Raw genomic sequence first — 21446 nt, 5'->3', positions numbered from 1 at the left:
TGATTGTCCGGCTAGGTCTTATTTTCGGGGAAACACGGTATTTGTGACAACATGGGTGGACCTAGAGGATATTATGCTAAGTGAAATAGGTCATGTAGAGAACAATACCATATGATTTCACTTATATCTGGAATCAAAAAGACAAAATAAACTAACAAAACAGAAACACTCATAGACACAGAGTACAAACTGGTTGCCAGATGGGTGGCAGGTTGAGGAGCTAGGTGATACAAATGTAGGGGTTAAGAAGTACAAATTGGCAGTTACAAAATAGTCACAGGGATGCAAAGTACAGCTCAGGGAATATAGTCAATAGTATTGTAATAACTATATATGATGTCAGATGGGTACAAGACTGATCGGGGGTTCACCACGTAAGTTATAAATAAATGTCTAACCACTGTGTTGTACACCTAAAAGTAATATAATATTGACTGTCAACTGTAACTGAAAAACTAAAAATAAAATTTTTAAGTCATGTTGATTATCTGTAAGACAATTTTACTTCTTCCTTTCCAATCTTTATGGTTTTTATTTTACTTGCCTTAATATAAGCAAAAAAGCTGGAAAAATTATGAAAACAGATACCCTTACTTCATTCTTGTTAATAAGAAAACATTCAGTATTTTACCATTAAAATGGAATTTGTTGTAGATTCTCAGAACATGTTCCTTACCTACCTTGTGCAACTTCCCTTCTTTTGATATTATTCTGATTTTCATCATGAAAATCATTTTCATCATGTAGTTTTTCTCAAATGCTTTTTCTGCTTCTATTAACATGATGGGTTTGTTTTTCCTCTATTCTATTATTGCGATAAATAACACGGAGTTCATTTTCTAATTTTAACCCTTACAATCCTGGGGTATGTCTCAATTAGTCATCATAAATTATCTTTTCTATACTCCTGGATGTGATTTGCTAACATTTGTTAAGGATGTCAGCATTTAGGTTAATGAAAAATATTAGTCTGAAATCTTGATTTCGTATATGTTAGGCATTATCAGTTATAGTAGCTTTATAAAGTAAAGTAGCTTTATAAACTATTTTCTAAAAACATACCCTGAAGATGGCAGTTACTTCTTACTTTGAAGTTTCACAAAATTACAACAGTGAAACCACCTATGTCTAGAGTAATCTTTCTGGAAATATTTTTTTATTAAAAATTCAACTTTTATCATAGATACAGAGCTAATCTATATTATGGAATAACCAATTATAGCAGTTTTAGTAAATCTGATTTGTAAAGAAATTTGTCTATTTCATCTCATTTGTTGAATTTTTTGGCATTACTACTGTTTATAACAGTGCCTTATTTTCTTATTACACTGTAGTGATATCTCCACTTTCATTCCCAATGTTGGTAATTTATGTTTTATTTCTTTTCTTGATAAGATTTTAAACCTTCTAATACAGGTATTTTCTAATATAGATAGTTATCTAATATAAATATAGACCTATTTTCCCCCTATGCATTTCCTGGACTGCATCCAAAAAATTTTGCTATGTATTTTTCATTTTCATTCAGTCAGAAATATGCCTTTATACCTTCAGCCATGTGTTGTTCAGAACCATGTAGTTCAATTTCTCAATATTTGGTAATTTCCTAGATTTCTTACTGTTTTTAATTCCTAGTAAATCCCACTATGATCAGAAACTATATGAGCTTTCAATTATTTGAAATTCATTGAGAATCACTTTACGTTCTCATATATGGTTTGTCATGATGAATATTTATGTACACTTAAAGAGTTATACTGTGTGGACAAAGTGATTTGTGTGGAAAATTTATCTTTACATTATTGTGACTATATTTGGTAAGTACTTCATTACAATTTTTACTTAACTGTACTGTCAGGGATGTGTAGTATGTATACAGTGAGGTATACATACAAGCATACCTCAGAGATAATGTGGGTTTAGAGACCAACACAATAAAGCGAGTATCACAATAACGTAAGTATCACAATAAAATGAATCATAATCTTTTTGCTGGTGGAGGGTCTTGCCTTCAATTTATAAAAATACACAACATCTGTGAAGCACAATAAAGCAATGTGCAATGAAATGAGGAATGCCTACATAAACAAGCAATGGATACCTGAAGGAAATTAATATGCTTTCAGTCTTTGACAATCCTTTTATTGCCCAATACATTTAACTCCTAAAGCAAATAATTTAGTGAAGGTTTTAGAAAAGAAGAACTTTGGTTATTAGGTTAAAAATATAAAATGTAAGGTTGTAAGGCAAACTCATTCGATCATCATCAGATTCAAATTTTGATCCATCAGCCATAAAACTAAGGTCTAAAAACAGTATATTTGTTTACAAATATTACAACCAACATTATTATTTCAGACATAACTTAAGAAAAAAAGTAATTATGAAGATTAAATAAATCATCTTAAATTTCCAAGCAGATAATATAAAGGAAATCAACTCAAAGATTTAAAATATTGTTACAGCAAAGAAAAAGGGTTGAAAGCATACAATAAAAACAACTATGTAACTGAATCTTTTGGTTTCTATTTACAGTTTGGGCTTTTGGGTTTGTGAAATAGAGAATTAAAACTGTTTTTTAACACGCAAACAAAAACTAAAATCAAAAGTGAAAAAAAGGTGAGATAAAAACAAGGCTTTTATTTTTGTGATTTAAAAAAAGCAGACTTACCGTACTTCCCTGAAAATAAGACTGGGCCTTAATTTTTGCTCCAAAAGACGCATTTAGGGCATATTTTCAGGGGATGTCTTATTTTTTCCATGTGCAACAATCTGCATTTATTCAAATACAGTTATGTCATCTTCTTCTGGAACATTATCATAATGTACTAAATGTGTCCATCTGGCTGAAGATCTTAACTGGGCTTATTTTTGGGGTAGGTCTTATTTTCGGGGAAACACAGTAGTTACTTGCCCACAGAAGTCACCATTTTCAGGTTTTTTCACTTGACATAATATACTCTAGTAGTTAAATTTCCTCTAAAATGTTAAGACAGGGGATTGTAATGGTGGCACTAAATCTTCTATTTTGAGATTTGGATCTCTGGTGTAATCTGATTTAACAAGTGTAATTTAGCTTGAGACTTTTTGAAAGCCTTTCTTTATCTGCTTCCTTTCCACCAGGCCTTGATGATTCTGCTTGCTGTACATTTACTATGCAGGCCAGTTTCAATGTTTCTATTTACTTCAGCCCAGTGCTGGCCCTGTGACTTGGGAGAGGTTTTGCATCTGCATAGGATCCACTCTTAGCTCCAAACTTAAATCTACATAACACATGCAAAGGTTGTGATAACCAGCTGAACTGTCCCCCCCCCCCCCCCCGCCCCCAAAGAACAAAGCCCAACTCAACAGAAAATTCCACTACAGGCCAAACTGATTTATATCCTGGTTAGAAAATATAGACCTTAAGACCAAACACTGGATGCCGTAGATTGCAGTAGTTTCCAGCAGACCTTTCTCTTACTTTAGTAAATCTTCGTTCTCTATTTCTACCTGCCTTGTGAATGCCTTCAAGATCAGTGAGCAAGCAGCCACAACATAAAATGTTTAAACAGAAAGCTTTTAAAAATAAAGGCTATTCTGGTAAAAGAGACTAGATTATAGTCTTCTAACATGCTGTCCCATAAAATGGCAAATAACTCCAGAATGATAACACTTACCTGTAACCACCACGCTGCTCATATTAGAATTTGGACTACTGAGAACACTACCTGAGAGTAGTTCGTCAGATCCTCTCTATAAAAAAAAAAAATTAACATAAGACATCTTTGATTTTAAAATATTAATCTGAAAATCTGTCACTTACCTATAACTTTTCAAATAACCATTGAAAAACAAAAATGTCAGGTGTTTCACTACTGAGAATAGTTAAAAATTTTAATCTCTAAAATAAAAATTTTAGTATGAATCTCACTCCCCTTTCCACAAAGCCAACAGTTTCCTTTCTTCCTTTCACCCAAGTCCAAGAGACAATAAATAAATAAAAAATGACTTGGTTCCATAATCAAAAGCTTTGGAGAACTACATCAATTTTTTATAAACACTCTAACGCCATAGCATGCTGGACTTTCTCACATCCTGTGAAAGTCTTTGGAAAATCAGAACTCCACAATGGTGAGTTGGACAACTCATCATCATCATCATCATTAAAATGTATTAAGTATATACTTCAGTGACTAGAACACTGAAAGCAAAGCAAAATCTATGTAATCATTTTTTTTCCTTCCAATATAAACAGAGACTGAATCATAAACATAAATTCGTATATTTTCAGAATTGCACAGCTGTTCAAACAAGCCAGTGTTGTCTTAGCTATTTTTAAAATGTGTGTACTTACAAAAATATGAGTAGATTAATTAAACTGTTTTGCCTATTTTAAGTAGCTCGTTTTACATATGAGAGTACGTATTAATATTTAAAATAGCTAAATCAATGATAGCTGACTTAAACAACTAAAAGTACAATGGAGTTGAATGCAACCATCAAAATGAAAAAGTGTATAAAGGAGATAATTTATCAAAGCATTTGAGAAAGTCCAAAACAACTCAAGTTAACCACAAACGATATATGTGTTTATTAAACTCATGAGTTGTATTGTAACAAATATCAAAATTGTAAACAAATATTCATAAATCATCTCCATAATTGTTTTACAAGCTTTCTACTCATCAAAGGCTCAGAGAAATGCATGAGAAAAATTAAAATATAGTATTAAGCCACATTAATACTACGTATGCATGTCTAATTTCTTGTCAAGGTATGGAAGATTCAGCATGGCGTAGTTTTATAAGAACATGATGAACAGAACTAAACCCTGAAATTCTCAAAGTATGGTCCCTAGACCAGCATTAGACCTGGAAATTTGTGAGCAATCCATGTTCTCAGATTTACCCCACACCTACTGAACAAAAAACTGAGGATAGGATCCAGTTTTAGTAAGCCCTCCAGATGTTTCTGATACAAGAAGTTTAAGAACCAATGATATACATTGTTGGTTTACAATCAATGTTTCCTAGTTGTTTTTTTTCACTTTTCTTAATCAGTTTTAGGTTTAAAATAAAATTGAAACAGATTTCCTATAAACCCTGTACCCTCCACACATGCATAGCCTCCCCCACTACCAAACTCCCCCACTAGAGTGATATATTTATTATGAAGGTAAACCTACATTGACACATAATCACTCAAAATCCATAGTCTATCTAAGGGTTCACTCTCGATGTACATTCAATAGTTTTGGACAAACGTACAATGACATGTATCCATCACTATATCAGTTTTTCACTACCCTAAAAAAAATCCTGTGCTCTGCCTATACATGCCCCCCACCCAAACCCCTGGCAACCATTGATCTTTTCAACGCCGCAATAGTTTTGTCCTTTCCAGAATGTTATAGCTGGAATCATACAGTAGGTAGCCTTCGCAGATTGGCTTCTTTTACCTAGTAATATGCATTTAGGTTCCCCGTGCATAGCTCATTTTGTTTCAACGCTGGAAAATCTTCCACTGTATGGATGTACCACAGTATTTAACCATTCACCTACTAAAAGACATCTTGATTCCTTTCTTGTTTTTGCCAGTTGTGAATAAAGCTCCTATAAAAACATCCATGTGCAGGTTTTGTGTGTATATAAGTTTTCAACTCCTCTGGGTGAATACCAAAGAACACAAATGATGGGTAGTATGGAAGAGTTAAGTTTTGTAAGAAATGCTTAAACTGTTTTCCAAAATGGCTGTACCATTTTGCATTCCTACCAGTAATATGAGAATTCCTATTGCTCCACATTCTAGTCAGCATTTATGGTTGCCAGTGTTCCAGGTTTTGGCTATTTTGAAAGGTGTATAGTGGTATCACATTGTTTTAATTTGGATTTTCTTGATGACACATGATGTGAAACATCTTTATATATGCTTATTTGCCATCTGTATATCTTCTTTGGTTAGGTGTCTGTTAAGATCTTTGGCCCATTTTAAATAAGGTTTTCTTATTGATGAGTTTTTAGAGTTCTTTGTGAATTTTGGATAATGTCCCACTCTATTGGAGTTCTTTGTATACTTTGGTTATCTCCCAGTCTGACTTGTCTTCCAATTCTCTCGATATTGTCTTTCACAGAACAGAACTTTCTGAGTTTAATGAAATCCAGCTTACCAATTATTTCCGTCATGGATTGTTTGGTGTCTTATCTAGAAGCCATTATCACACCCAAGGTCATCTACACTTTCTCCTGTTATGTTCTAAGAGTTTTACAGTTTTGCATTTACATTTATGTAGGTCTATGATCCATTTTGAGTTAATTTTTGTGACAGATGCAATGTCTGTGTCTCATTTCATTCTTTTGCATGTGGATATCCAGTCATTCTAACACCATCTGTTGAAGACACTATCTCTGCTTCATTGTATTGTCTTTGCTCCTTTGTCAAAGATAAGTTGACTGACTATATTTACCATTTACCGGGGGCTCTAGTCTGGGTCCTCTATTCTGTTTTGTTGGTCTATTTGTCTATTCTTTCACCAAGACCACACTGTTTGATTACTATAACTTCATCGGAAGTCACAGTAAGTTTGGTAGTCCTCCAATTTTATTCTCCTTCATACTGTGTTGACTATTCTGGGTCTTTTGCCATATAAATTTAGAATCACTTTGTTGAAAGTAACTTGCTGAAATTTTGATTGGGATTGCACTGAACCTGTAGATCAAGCTGGGAACTTTCATTCATCGGGGTTTTGTAGTTTTCCTCATGTAGATCTTGTACATATTATGTGAGATTTATACCTAAGTATTTCGATATTTTGGGTCTAATATAAATGGTATATTTTTAATTTCAAATCACACTTGCTTACTGTTACAGTATAGGAAAGCAACTGGTCTTTGTACGTTAACCTTGTATCCCGCAACCTTGCAGTAATCACTTATTAAATCCAGATTTTGTCACTTGTTGCAGCTTTTCTACAGTCTCTCATGTCATCTGTGAATGGTTTTATGCCTTCCTTCTCAGTCTACACACCCACTACTTCCTTTTCTTGCCTTACTGTACTAGCAACGACTGCCAGGAGGATGCTAAAAAGAAGTGATGAGGAGACGTCCTTGCCTTCTACCTGATCTTAGTGACAAACTTGAGTTTCTCAAACATTAAGTACGCTTTTATAATAGCTATAGTTTTTGTTGTAGATGTTCTTTACTAAGAAATTCCCCTCTATTCCTAGTTTACTAAGAGTTTTATCATGAATGGGTGTTGTATTCTGTCAAATGCTTTTTTCCTTCATCTAGCAATATAATGTGACTTTTTTCATTTGTACTCTGTTGATATGATGGATTAACCTATATTTCTTCATTTTTATGACAGGTATGGCATTAGAAAATTAAGAAAAAAGGTTCTGTAGTTTAGCTTCCACCTACTAACTATGTAACTGGTAAAGTACTTATCTATTCTAAGCCTTAACTTCCTCATTTGTAAAATAGGGTAACTTCTATATCAGTCCTTGGAATTAAACGAGGTAATGCAGGCATCCCTCAAAGGCATTGTGATTCAGTTCCAGACCATCACAGTAAAGGACTATGGCAATAAAATGAGTCACACAAATTTTTTTTTCATTTCCCAGTGCATATAAATGTTTATGCTATACTGTAGTCTATTAAGTGTGCAATAGCATAATGTCTAAAAAAACACAACGTACATACCTTTAATTTAAAAATATTTTATTGCTAAAAAATGCTAACCATCATATGAGCCTTCAGAAAGTCACTCTTATTGCTGGTGAGGGTCTTGCCTCAATGTTGATGGCTGCTAAAGGAACCGGGTGATGGTTTGAAGGCTGCGGTGCTGTGGCAATTTCTCAATATAAGACAATGAAGTTTGCCACATCAATTGACTCTTCCTTTCACTGAAACACTTAGAGGACCCGGTAAGGTTATGAACTGGCCTAATTTCAATGTTGCTGTATCTCAGGGAATAGGGAGGCCCAAGAAGAGAAGAGAGATGGGGGCACAGCAGGTTGGTGGAGCAGTCAGAACACACACATTTATCAATTAAGTTCGCCACCTTATATGGGTGCAGTTAGTGGCACTCCAATACAATTAAAATAATAACATCAAAAATCACTGTTCACAGATTACCATAACAAATATAATAAAAAGGTCTGAAACTGTGAGAAATTACCAGAATGTGACACGAACACATGAAGTGAACAAATGTTGGAAAAATAGTGCAGAAAAACCTGCTAAACTCAGGGTTGTTACAAACCTTTAATTTGTAATAAATGCAGTACCTGCAAAGCATAATAAAGTGAGGTGTGGCTATACATGGACTGTGATTAGCAGGCAAAGAGCCTGGCTCACATCAGTAGTGTTCACTGTAATATTCCCAAGTGTAAACCAGCATAGGGTCCATGAATAATTGTTGACTAAGTGAATAAATGCTGATAACTATTAACTCCCTTTGGTTCTCAAAATAACACTTCGACTTCTCTAGTTTTCAAAAGTATATTTGACCTCTTTTCAAATATACATTTGTCGTTTACTCTTCAGATGTTTGCTTACTTGTTAATCAAAATCCTTCCACCTCAGTGGATTCAAAAGTAATTCTGGAAATGAGGGGTGGGGAATATTAGGTCTACTGAAGCTTAAAAGAAAGCCTGTAATTCTGATGTGGGTAAGCAGGACACTTGCTTCCTCCTTCCTGCAACGTCATCTTTAGGAATGGCAAAATTTTGTTAATTCATTTAATTTTGTATCAATGGTCTTTTCACCTCAAATGACCTGCTGCTAGGAGAGTAGGTTTAACAGCCTTTATAACAGTCAGAAGAATAACAGGTTATTTACAATTCAGAGATGTTTTCACAAAAATTACTGAATATTTTTATAAATGTTATTACATTATTTTTTATAAAAAAGCAATTATATTTGCCTTTCCACTGAGTACAAAGCTTATCACTATTATGTCCAGAAGTGATTTTGCAGTACTGATAATGTTAATATTTCCATGTTAACTGATGAAACAATTTTATTTGAAATACCTCAACATACCATAGCTGCCTAACTTGGAACAGGTATAAAATCAAATGACTCACTGGAACAGTGATTGGTGGCTATTCTGCAGTAATGGTTGTTGTAACAAATTAAATTAGTAGCACTTAAACTTGGAATCACAGTCTCTACTAAGTATGTACTTTTTAATTTAATTCATCTAAGATAAATGTCAATTGATCTTAGATTCAATTAAGGGAAAAATTAAGTGCTAAGATGGGCACTAATGTCCCTGGTCAATTTGACCACAGAAACCTTTCTTCCTGTATAATAACAATGACCATTCACCAGAAACTAGCATGCCACAAAAACAATTAGGGGGTCAGCCTGATGACTCAGTTGGTTAGAGCAGGAGCTCTGCACAAGAGGATTGCTGGTTCGATTCCCACATGGGCCAGTGAGCTGCGCCCTCCACAACTACACTGAAGAAAATGAGTTGCCGCTAAGCTTCAGGAGGGGCTCAGGAGGGGCGGCCAGATGGCTCAGTTGGTTAGAGTGCAAGCTCTTAACAACAAAGTTGCCGGTTCAATTCCCACATGGACTTTTCCCTGCAACTAAAGATTGAAATGGCAATTGGACTTGGAGCTGAGCTGCACCCTCCACAACAACTTGGAGCTGATGGGCCCTGGAGAAACACACTGGTCCCCAATATTCCCCAATAAAATTAAAATGAAAAAAAAAATTTAAAGGGAAAAAAGAATAAATCTGGTTGGTAGTACCAGTCAAAAAAAAAAAAAAAATTTAGGAAAATGGTAATATAGGAAAATACAATCTATATGTCAATCAGAGAGAGGTGTTTAAAATAAAAAGTACGGTTTAAACGACATCTGGCATTCATTCCAGTGATAGAAATTTCTAATTTTTTTCTACTCACTAATGTACATTAGTCCAATACAACTACCATCTATCACTCCCAGGTGGAAGAGCTGCTGGATGTACCAGAAAGGCAAACAAAAACTAAAGGCTAACACTGACCAGAATCCCTGGGCTGTGCTATGATTCAAGACTGAGGGCTGCCCAAAGATTTTCTCCTCTGGAGAACAGAGAACCATGACAGAAAAACATGGGTCAAGGATGTAAATATCAACTTCCTGAGGAAAATTAGACTATCAGAGAAAAAGGGAGGTACTCACTCATGTGAGTATTTCTGGTGTCACTGAACAGAGGTGCTGCCAAGGAGCTAAACAAGTGGCCCGAGTGCTACCTACATACTAGAAGTTGTGAGTTCACTAACTCAGAAACCCATAAAAATACAGAGCACAGGTAGCAATGATACACTGAAGAGGATCAACAAAACCAAAAGTTCATTTTTGTAAACAAGACAACAAAATAGACAACCGTCAGGTAAGAACAATCAAGGAAAAAATAATCAAGGAAAAAACTGTACAGCTCTGCTATACCTCATCAGACCATACAGACCAAAGCAAAAACTTAGGGAATAATGAAGCAACAGATTTAAGAAACTTGGCCCAGTGAAAAACCTCATGGAGCAGACTGACACCACTTCCTTACATCAGCAGGACTTTTTGTTTATGAGAAATAAACTTCTGGTCTATTTATGCCACTACATTCTGCATTTTGTTATAGCTTAGCCTTTACCCTAAAATACATACCTGTAATATGCAAAAATGGCACTGCAAATTTTAATTTAATTGGTTATTTCTAGAAGAACAAATAAATGAAATTGAATCCCCACCCAATACACATACAAAAAATAATTTCCTCATGTATTACAAATGCAAAAGGCAAAACTTTAAACATTTTTAGAAGAAACATCTTTATGACCTGAGTAAGGACTTTTTAAATTAAAACACAAGAAATATAACCATAGAAGAAAAGTAATGATAAATTCTACTACAAAGTGGCCACAAAAATCTCTACAAAGAAAAACTGTATCCCAACAACAGATGAGAACTTAAAATCCATTATTAAGCACTGATTTGCAAAAATTACTATGAAAGACATCCAGAAGAACAAGGGAAAAGTTAAAATGGGTGGATAAAGAATGGGAACACATACTTTTCACTAGACTGGCAAAGGGAACTTGTGGCCATATTAAAACCCTACATGTTAATACTAACAACTTTTATTCATCAAAAGACAGCACAAAGAAGTGATAAAGCAAGCTACAAACTAGGAGAGAATATTAGCAACACAACCAACAGAGAATCAGTAATTATATAATAACTGCAAAATCAGTTTAATCCAAATTTTTATTAGTCAAAAATACAAATAGGCTTTTCATAGAATTTCACAAAAGAAGAAACACTAATGGCCACAAACACGTTGTACAGGGGAAAAAAAAAAGATGTAACACCTAATTAATAATAGGAGAAATAGAAAAACCAAAGAAGATACTACACACTAGACTGACAAAATTAAGAAATTTAACAAGTGCTGATGAGGATCTGAAATAGCAAGAACACTTGTGCACTATTAGTAAGAACATAAATTCAAACAATATCCTATGTATCACACTTTGTAAAGTTTAACATACCCTCTTTTGATATATACTTTCCAAAACTCTTGCATACAATGCACAAAGAAATAAGAACAAATGTGTTCAGAGTAGCATGTTTTTAAAATCAAAAACTACACAACCCAGATCAGGGTATTTTTACAGAATACTACATAGAAATGAGTATTATACAACTATACACAAAAATATGGCTATTAGAAATACTACCAAATTAAAACAGAAGTCAAGTTAAACATATGGGTATACTATTTTCATAAAACAAAACAAAAAAACCCACCTATAGAACATATTTTTGTCACATAGACGACAAAATCATAAAGAAAAAAACATATTCATGGCAGTCACTACACAGCAGGGTAGCAGGAGGAGAAAATGGAGCATATAAGCATACGCAACAATATTGATAACATTCACTATTATCAATTCCAAATATAAATTTAAAAAACTCAGCCCCCCCAAAAATAGAAAATGTAAAAGCGAAGTTCTCCCCAGTCCAAAATTTATTATCCTTAAATTTCATACAATTCTTTCCAAATATTTACGAGTCTTTATCTTTAATATTCATACAAAACATACATCTACAAAATATTCTTGCTAAAAATTAAGCCAGAATCTGATCAAGACTCATCAAACTGCAAGTTTACAGGAAATACAGAGGATACGAGGAACATTTGAAATGACAACACAGAGGTATAATCAGCAAAAACAAGAAAGTGCAATTTTTCTGAAAACTAAAAGCTAGATGACCCAGTTTCCCTAACAAAGAAAATCAAGAAAGGGGGAGAAGGTAAGTTGATGTATAGATATAGAGACTCAAAAGACATTAATCAACATATTCCCTTTCCTTGGTTCCTGATTCAAAAGGGAAAAAAGTAAGACATTTTTTAGGGAACTGGGAAATTTTGACCGCTGCTGGAGATTAGATAACATGAAGAAATTATTTTAAATTTTATTAGGTTTAATAAAATGGTATCAGTGTTATCTTCGAGAGACTGTATCTGTTAGAGATATTATACATACTGAGGTTATTTGGGAATGATTATGATCTCTGAAATTTCCTTTCATATTCTCCACCAGGAAAGAAAAAGAAGTGTACAGTTGACACTTGTACAGTTGACGTGTGAACAATCAGGGGTTGGGACACGAACCCCCTACGCAGCCAAAAATCCATGTAAAACTTTTGACACCTCAAACACGTAAGTTGTCCCTCAGTATCCACAGAGGGTTGGTTCCAGGATCCTCCACCAATACCAACATCTGCAGAGTCTCTAGTTCCCTATATAAAATGGTGTAGATCAATGTATACAGTCAGCCCTTTATATTTGCAGACTCCCAACCATGGACCAAAAACAGTGCAGGTATTTACAGAAAAAAATTTCGCATACAAGTGGACTTGCACAGTTCAAATCCACTAGTTCAAAGGTCAACTGTATTATTATACCATTCACACACTACCGTATGCCTTGAAAGCTTTACAATAGTTTTAAAAATGAAAGACATTGATTAAAAAAATTGAAGACACAAATAAACGTAAATATGTTCCATGCTCATGGATTAGAAGAATACCGTTAAAACATCCACACTACCCAAAGTGATCGACTGATTCAATGCAATCCCTATCAAAATTCCAATCGCATTTTTCATAAAAACAGAAAAAAACAATCCTAAAATTTGTATGGAACCATAAAAAAATCCAAATAGCCAATGCAATCTTGAGAAAGAACAAAGATGGAGGCACTACATTCCGTTTAAAATATAGTACAGGGGTGGCTGGTTAGCTCAGTTGGTTAGAACGTGATGCTAATAACACCAAGGTTGCCAGTTCGAGCCCCGCATGGGCCTCTGTGAGCTGTGCCCTCCTTAAAAACAATAATAAAATAAAATATAGTGCAAAGTTACAATAATCAAAATAGCATGGTACTGGCATTAAAACAGACACATAGGTCAATGGAACAGAATAGAGTTCAGAAATAAACCCATGCCTCTACGGTCAATTAATTTACAACAAAGAAGGTTAAGAAAATACAATAGACAGTAACTTCAATAAATGGTGTTGAGAAAACTAGACAGCCACATGCAAAAAGAACGAAACTAGACTGCTATCTTATACCATACACAAAAACCAACTCACAGTGGATTAAAGATTTAAATTAAGACCTGAATCCATAAAACTCCTAAGAAAAAAGTAGGTGGTAAGCTCCTTGGCATTGATGTTGGTACTGAATTTTTTGGATTTGACACCAAAAGCAAAGGCAACAAAAGCAAATATAAACAATTAGGACTACATCAAACTAAAAAACTCCTGTATGGCAAAGGAAACCATAAATAAGATGAAAAGCAACCTAAGGAAAAGAAGAAAATATTTGCAAATCATACATTTGGTAAGAAACTAATACCCAAAATATATAAAGAACTCATACAACAAAGGAAAAAAACAATCTGACTTTAAAAAAAAGGACAAAGGACGTGAATAGACATTTTTACAAAGACATACAGATGGCCAATAAGTAAAAAAAAAAAAAAAAGTGTTCATCGCTAATGAACACGTATGTTCATTAGAGTGTACGTCGCTAATCATTAGAGAAATGCCAATCAAAACCTTAATGAGGTATCACTTCACACCTGTTAGAATGGTTATTAGGATGACTACTATCACAAAGTGAAGAAATTAAGTGTTGGTAAGGATGTGGAGAAAAGGGAAGCCTTGTGTGCTGTTGGTAGAAATGTAAATTGATGTATCCACAATGGAAAACAGTAGGTGGTTGCTTCAAAGAAAAAAAACACAACAAAAAAAAACTTTTTAAGTACAATTTTATGATCCAGCAATCCCATTTCTGGGTATTTATCTGAAGAAAATAAAAACACTATCTCAAAAAGATATCTGCACCCCCAGGTTCACTACAGCATTATTTACAATAGCCAAGATATGAAGATAACCTGTGTCCTTCGACAGAAAATGAATAAAGAAAACGCAGTACACAAATACAATGGAATATTACTCAGCCACAAAAAGGAAATTCTGCCATTGTGACAACAGGGATGGGCCTTGAGGGCATTACACAAAGCAAAATAAGTCAGAACGAAAAAGACAAATACTGTTATGTAACTTTTATGTGGATATTTTAAAAAACAGAATTCATAAAAACAGGACAGATTGGTAGTGGCCAGAGACAGGGGATGGAGGGGAAGGCAGGATGGGCAAAATGGGTGAAGGTAGTTGAAAGGTACAAACTTGCCATTATAAGTTAAATGAGTCTTGGGGAATGTAACATACAGCATAGTGACTATGAGTTAATAATACTGTACTGTATGTTTGAAAGTTAAGAGAGTATATCTGAAAAGTCCTAAATAAGAATTCTAATTATGTATAGTGATGGATGTTAACTAAACCTGCTCTGGTAATCACACACACACACACACACACACACACACACACACACCTCAAATCATTATGTTGTGCACCTGAAATTAACACTATTTACCTCAATAAAAAGAAAGAGAACTCTTAAAAGTTAAAACCTGTTGCCAAAGGTACCAATTGATCTTTCTTTATCTTGAATGCATTTTTAACAAGAAAATAAACGAGTTCAGGATCTAATTTAAAAGTGGACAAGAAACAAAAAATCTAGTGTGGGCACAAAGATAAAAACAGAAACTGGTAAATTATGTAACAAAAAAATGCAGTCTGTTTCTTTAAAAACACCATTAAAATAACGTCTCTGAAAAGAGAAAGAAAAGGAAAATACAAATGGTCCATATTAATAAAAAAATTTGTTAAATGCTGTACTAACTTTGAGACATCTGAAACTATGTAAAACAGGTAATTTTCTAGAAAAATACTGAATAACGGAATAAACCAGTAACTTTGGAAGAACTATTTGTCAAAGAAGTATCCCTCTTTCACTCCCCTACATATATATCTACATATATATACACATGGCAGAATGATGGGAGGCACATTCACCCTGATTAGCTTTGCTAAAATACTGGTGATTTATTTTTCTTTTTGCATTAAGCGTTCAGTTTTCTGCATTAAGCATTTCTTTTATAATTAGAAAATATATCAAGGGGAAGAAAAGGGAAAATTCTCCAAAGAAATATTATAGTTCGCTGCCTGAGTTCAAATGTTATCTTATTAATAATAATGCAAATATAATGTTCCCTCAATTAACTTAGAAATTTAGTGCAATTATAATCAAAACCCAGTCTTCAAGGAACTTAAGCAACTGATCTTAAAAGACATACAGCATACAGTAAATGTCAAGACAATACTGAACAACAAAGTTGTGAAATTCACACAAGAAGACTTACTGTGATGTTACACTAAATTAAGACAATGTGGTACTCATACAGGAATTAAACAATGAAACAGAAAAGATAGCCCAGAAATATATAGGAAAACCTGACAGGTGACACTGCAGATCAATGGAAAAGACATTAACTATTCAATGGAGCTGGTACTAAATTTGTTATGCATAGGGGAAAATCATTAAACCTTTATCATACACTACACAAAAATTAAGTTCCAAATTAACTTAGGCTCTAAATGTGAAAATCAAAATTTTAAACTTTCAAAATAAAATCCACAAGACTATAAAACCTCTTCAGTTAAAAAAAAAAGATTTCTTAAAAACGGAGACCTAAATGTGATGTTAAAATTTCCAACTTCTATTCATCAATGTAAAAAAAAGTCTAAGACAGGAAGAAGTTATATGCAGCATGCATAACTAACAAAGCTTTAGTATCTACAGTATATAAAAACTTCTAGAAACCAATAAGAAAAAGATAAAAATTACATTACGAAGAAAGTGGACAGACTATATGAACAGAAATTTAAAAGAAGAAACATGAATGGCCAACTAAGAAAACACATCGTTAATACTCAAGGAATTCAAATTAAAACAAGATACCACTCACACGTACAACATGTGTACAACCATTAAAAAGTTCCAACAATGCCAATTATCAGAGAAAATGTGGAGAAACAGGAATTCTCATACACTAAGAATGGAGTATAAATTAGCACAACCACTTAGGAAAGCAACATGCCAATACCCAATCCACATGAAAATAGACACAACCTATAACCCAACAATTCTGCTTCTAAACTCAAATCTTGACATATGAGGTGATCAAACATAGTGAATGTTTAAATAAATTAAAAAATGTATGACAGTAAAAGACACATTGCCATTAATCCCCCTCAAAATACTCTCCCTCACTTCAAACACACTTACCCATTGTTCTTGCCACTTTCTAATGAAACAGTTCTGGAAGTCCTCTTTCATGTCTTTAGTTGCACTGTCGTGGCTGCCTTGATGTCCTGAATCATTTTGAATCTGGGGAAGAGCCAGAAGTCGCACAGTACCAGATCTGATGAACAAGGTGGTGAAGACATACCATAATGTTTTTATTTGACAGAAACTGCCGTATACCAGAAGCAATGTGTGACATGGAGTGTTGTCATTATGGAGGATTTACCGCACACTTTAAAACACACCTTCTCTCAACCCTAGCTCACACCCGACTGCATCGAAAAAGCTGAAACTTGTCACACACTGTTACTAAGGTTCATGTGTCGCTTTCTGTATTGAAGATCCCTGCCTTTCCATTGGATGGCACTCGGCAGCAGCATTCACCGTATTTTGTCATCACAATGGAAAGGCTCCATGTCACACATCCCTTCCCGTACATGGCAATTTCTGTCAAATAAAAACATTATGGTATGTCCTCATCCACCTTATTCACTGGATCTGGTACTGTGCAACTTTTGGCTCTTCCCCAAAGTCAAAATGACCATGAAAGGTAAATGTTTCGAATTGATTCTGGACATCGAGGCAGCCATGAAAGCACAACTAAAGACACTCATGAAAGAGGACTTCCAGAACTGCTTCAGAAAGTGGCAACAATGGGATAAGTGTGTTCAAAGCGAGGCGGGGTATTTTGAGGCGGATTAATGGCAATGTGTCTTTTACTGCAATGTTTTTTTATTTAAACATTCACCATATTGTTTGATCACATCTTGTACAGTTGGTGACAGAGGAACAATAAAACAAAGTCTGTGCCCTCAAGGAGCATCTATTGTCTCAGTGTTTTTGAATCACCAGTTTCTAAGAAAGTTCTGTCATTAAGTGGACACACTATAAATGTGTGTAATTTGAAACCCTAATATAAATACCATAGCAAGCATTATGTAGCATTTTAAGAAAAATCTAAATCTAAAAACCCAAGTTTTTAGTAACTAGCACATCCAGTTACCTTCAACTATTACAAAAAAGTTAGTTTTAGCATTATTTCATTGTAATGATCTAAGAAAGCCAATGATGGTGAATTCAACAGCCATTATCACAACATAAACTATACATTTAGCATTTTTATAACTAGTGCTTTCACAGTACTATTGAAACCCAACTTGAAGAAAAGCTAACAACTTATTTTAACAAATAGGTCCTTTATTAATTGTCCAATTACATAAAGGCTTCATTTAGTTAACTAACTAAAAAGAGAATGGCTACAAATTTCCCCATACTTAAAATCTGCATCCAAGAAGTTAACATTTTACCATATTGCGTACCATCATTTATTATTCTGCATTCATTTCATACATTTCTGTTTTCCCAAACAATAGGCCCATTATTTTGCAAGGATTTCACACTGGCAAAATGGTTAAGAGTATAGAAATGAAACCCCTGAAATCAATTACAAATTACAAAGGATGTAAAAAAATTTTAAAGAAATGCAACAAACTTCAAAATTAAAAATTCATAAAATTCCTTTCTTGTTTTACAGTCTCATTGAACTACACAAAAATCAATGAGAATCAACTACAGCAAATTTATAAAGGCAATGAAAAGTGAGATTTAAACATATCCTATAGGCAAAATGAAATTATAGCACTTAATATATTAATATGCCCAAAACTATACGAAAGTCAAAAAATAATACTCTAAAAAAAGTAACTACAACACACATGAATCAATTTTCTTTTCATACAGTTATAACACAAGAAATTAAGATCATTAAAATAGGTCACATATACAAAGATGCAGTTCACAGGAAAATAAAGTCAGATTTTTAAAATCTCACCCTTCAAAATATAAAAAAACCACCTTAAGCATAAAATTAGCTGATATTCCATTTTTATAAAACCCGAACTGGCAAGGGTATGGAAAAACAGACACTCCCAAACACAGTTGTGGAAAACAAATGCCTTTTGGCATTGTGGTTTTCATAAATTTTTAACTGTAAACTTCAATGACACAGCATTACTTCTATTTTAAATATTTCCACACTTTTAAAGTGCTAACAGAGTCAAACCAAAATGTCCATCAGTGTAGGAACTAAATTGTGGTGCATCCATATAACAAAGAATGAGTTAAATCTTTAACTGCAGCATATTATGTAATTTAAAGAAAAAAAGTGGAGTTCTGCTTCCAGCCAAGATGGTATTATGTGGACTGTTAACAGAAGAAGGAAGGAAGGAAGAAGAGAGAAGAGAGAAGAGAGAAGAGAGAAGAGAAGAGAAGAGAAGAGAAGAGAAGAGAAGAGAAGAGAAGAGAAATCACATAAAATATATAGAACAATGGTTTTCAAGACTGCTGGACACCAGACAATGATAAACAATGATTCCCAAGAGTCAGAAAACAAATGAGGTCGAGTCCATGATCACCCCAGCTTACTCTCTTGAAACAAAGTCCAGGCCATGGCACAGCTCAGATGGGAAAACCGGGCCAAACTTCAAAAACTTCAAAACTTCAAACTTCAAAAACTCCCTGAGTTGAGAAAGAGCCAGAGTCCAGAAACCAAAGCAACTAAAGTTTGTATGGCCGAGTACCAGAGAAGAAAGAACTGCACAGAGAGAACTCCAGAATCTGCAGAGAATCCCACCAGTATTCAATGCACATACATGTATATAACTAGAATATGGGTAATGTAGAAGATATTTTTATTTTAAACTTTTAAAAAGATAATTGGTTGTCTAAACAAACAAAAAGAATGTAGTAGGATTTAAAAGATATGTAGGAGTAAAATGTTAAGATAACAATAGCACAAACACCAAAAGGGCAGTAGTATTCTAATATTCACATATTACATGTAAAGAGGCACAAACACTCCTTGAGAAAAGGCTGTGGTAAGTTAGAACTGTATGCTATAAATCCTAAAACAGCCACCAACATAACAAAACAGAGTTAAAAGCTAATCAGCTAACGAGATAAAATGAAATTTAAAAATCCAAAATAAAGCAGAAAGAAAAAAAGGAACAAAAAACACAAGGGACAAATAGAAAACAAGCAGCAAAGTGGTAGTTTTTAAATTAACCATATCAGTAATAATATTAAATGTGTACAGGCTTAACCAAAAGAAGATGGTGCAAGACTGGATTTAAAAATCAACTCACCACTTTATACTGTCTATAAGAAACACACTTTAAGGACACAAAAAGGTTGAAAGTAAAAAAATGGAAAAAGATATACCATGTGAACTGTATTTGAAAGAAAGCTAAGATAGCTGTACTGATATCAGAAAAAGCATTTTAAAAAAAAAGAATATTACCAGACATAAAAATGGTCACTGCATAAGAATAAAAGGGCCAATGAATGTATCAAGAGGATATAGTAATCCTAAACATTTGTGTACTAATAATAAAACTTGAAAAACACAAAGCAAAAAGTGGTAGAACTCTAAAGGAAAAATAGACAAATGCACAGTATAGATTTCAGTGATTCCCAAGAGTTAGAAAACAAATAAGGTCGCGTCCATGATCACCCCAAGCTTACTCTCTTGAAACAAAGTGATAGAATAGACAGAATTTTCTAAGTGATAAAATAGACAGAATTTTCTAAGTGATAGAATAGACAGAAAATCAGGAAGGGTAGAGATCACTTGAACAATACTATCAGTAAACATGAATTAATCGACATTTATAGAATATACCACTCAACAGCAGAATTTGCATCCATATTAAGTGCAATTAAAACTAACAGAATATATATTTGGACCATAAAATAAGTCTCAACAAGTTTACAAAGACTGAAGTCTTACAAATATGTCCTCTAATCACATGGAATTAAATTAGAAATAACAGGAAGATATACGGGAAAACCCAAATATTTGGAAATTAAATAACATACTTCTGAATGACCCATAGGTCAAAGAAATAAAAAATATTAGAATGTATTTTGAACTGAATGGAAATATGTCAAAATTTGAGGGATGCCTTAAAATAGAAATACACAGCACTAAACCTCTATTAGAAAAGGTATGTCAATATCAGCTTCAATGTCAAACTAAGTACAAAAAAAAGCAAACTAAATACAAAGCAGAAGGAAAAAACAGCAGAAATCAACAGGAAACAAAAAACCAGAGAAGACTTAATAAAACCAAAGGCTGATTTTGGGATTTACATTAATAAGATTAATAAACCTCTAGCACACTGATAAGGAAAAAGAGAAGACACAAATTACCAATATCAAGAACGAGAGAGGTGACATCACTACAAATTCTACACATATCAAAAGGATTAGAAAGTACTATCATGAACAACTCTACACAACTAAATTCAGCAACTTAGTTGAAATGGACTAATTCTAGAAAAGAAAAATTACCAAAGCTCACTCAAGAAGAAATAGATAACCTGAATAGTCCTGTATCTATTAAATAAATTGAAACATGTAGTTTAAACCCTCCCAAAGAAAACAAACACCACACAGCTTCACAGGTGAACTGTACCAAACATTTAAGAAATAGTATCATTTAGGTTGCTCACGCTAATATTAACAACAAAGTAAGGACACCTGTTCTCATTATTTTTATTCAACATTGTAACTAGATACCACAGGCAAGAAAAAATGCCATACAGATAAGAAAAAGATAAACGGTCTATGTAAAAATCTAATGGTGTCTACAAAAAATGCTATTAGATCTAATAAAGTGAGTTTGGCAAA

At 33.7% G+C, this 21446-nt stretch overlaps 1 protein-coding gene across 4 annotated transcripts in view; it reads right to left on the bottom strand.

Annotated features, from left to right (window-relative positions):
- PTBP2 (polypyrimidine tract binding protein 2) overlaps window positions 1–21446 on the bottom strand; it is a 68629-nt gene that overhangs the window by 41806 nt on the left and 5377 nt on the right. For all 4 annotated transcript variants that reach the window (XM_019747019.2, XM_019747020.2, XM_019747021.2 and 1 more), the window contains exon 3: window positions 3660–3735. In XM_019747019.2, coding sequence (XP_019602578.1) covers window positions 3660–3735 — 76 coding nt within the window. The remainder of the gene's footprint in view (window positions 1–3659; window positions 3736–21446) is intronic.

The sequence above is a fragment of the Rhinolophus sinicus genome, linkage group LG14, assembly GCF_036562045.2.
Source record: "Rhinolophus sinicus isolate RSC01 linkage group LG14, ASM3656204v1, whole genome shotgun sequence".
Classification (NCBI taxonomy): Eukaryota; Metazoa; Chordata; class Mammalia; order Chiroptera; family Rhinolophidae; genus Rhinolophus; species Rhinolophus sinicus.
Note: the sequence above shows the minus strand (reverse complement) of the source record. Positions and strands in the feature narration are given on the sequence as shown.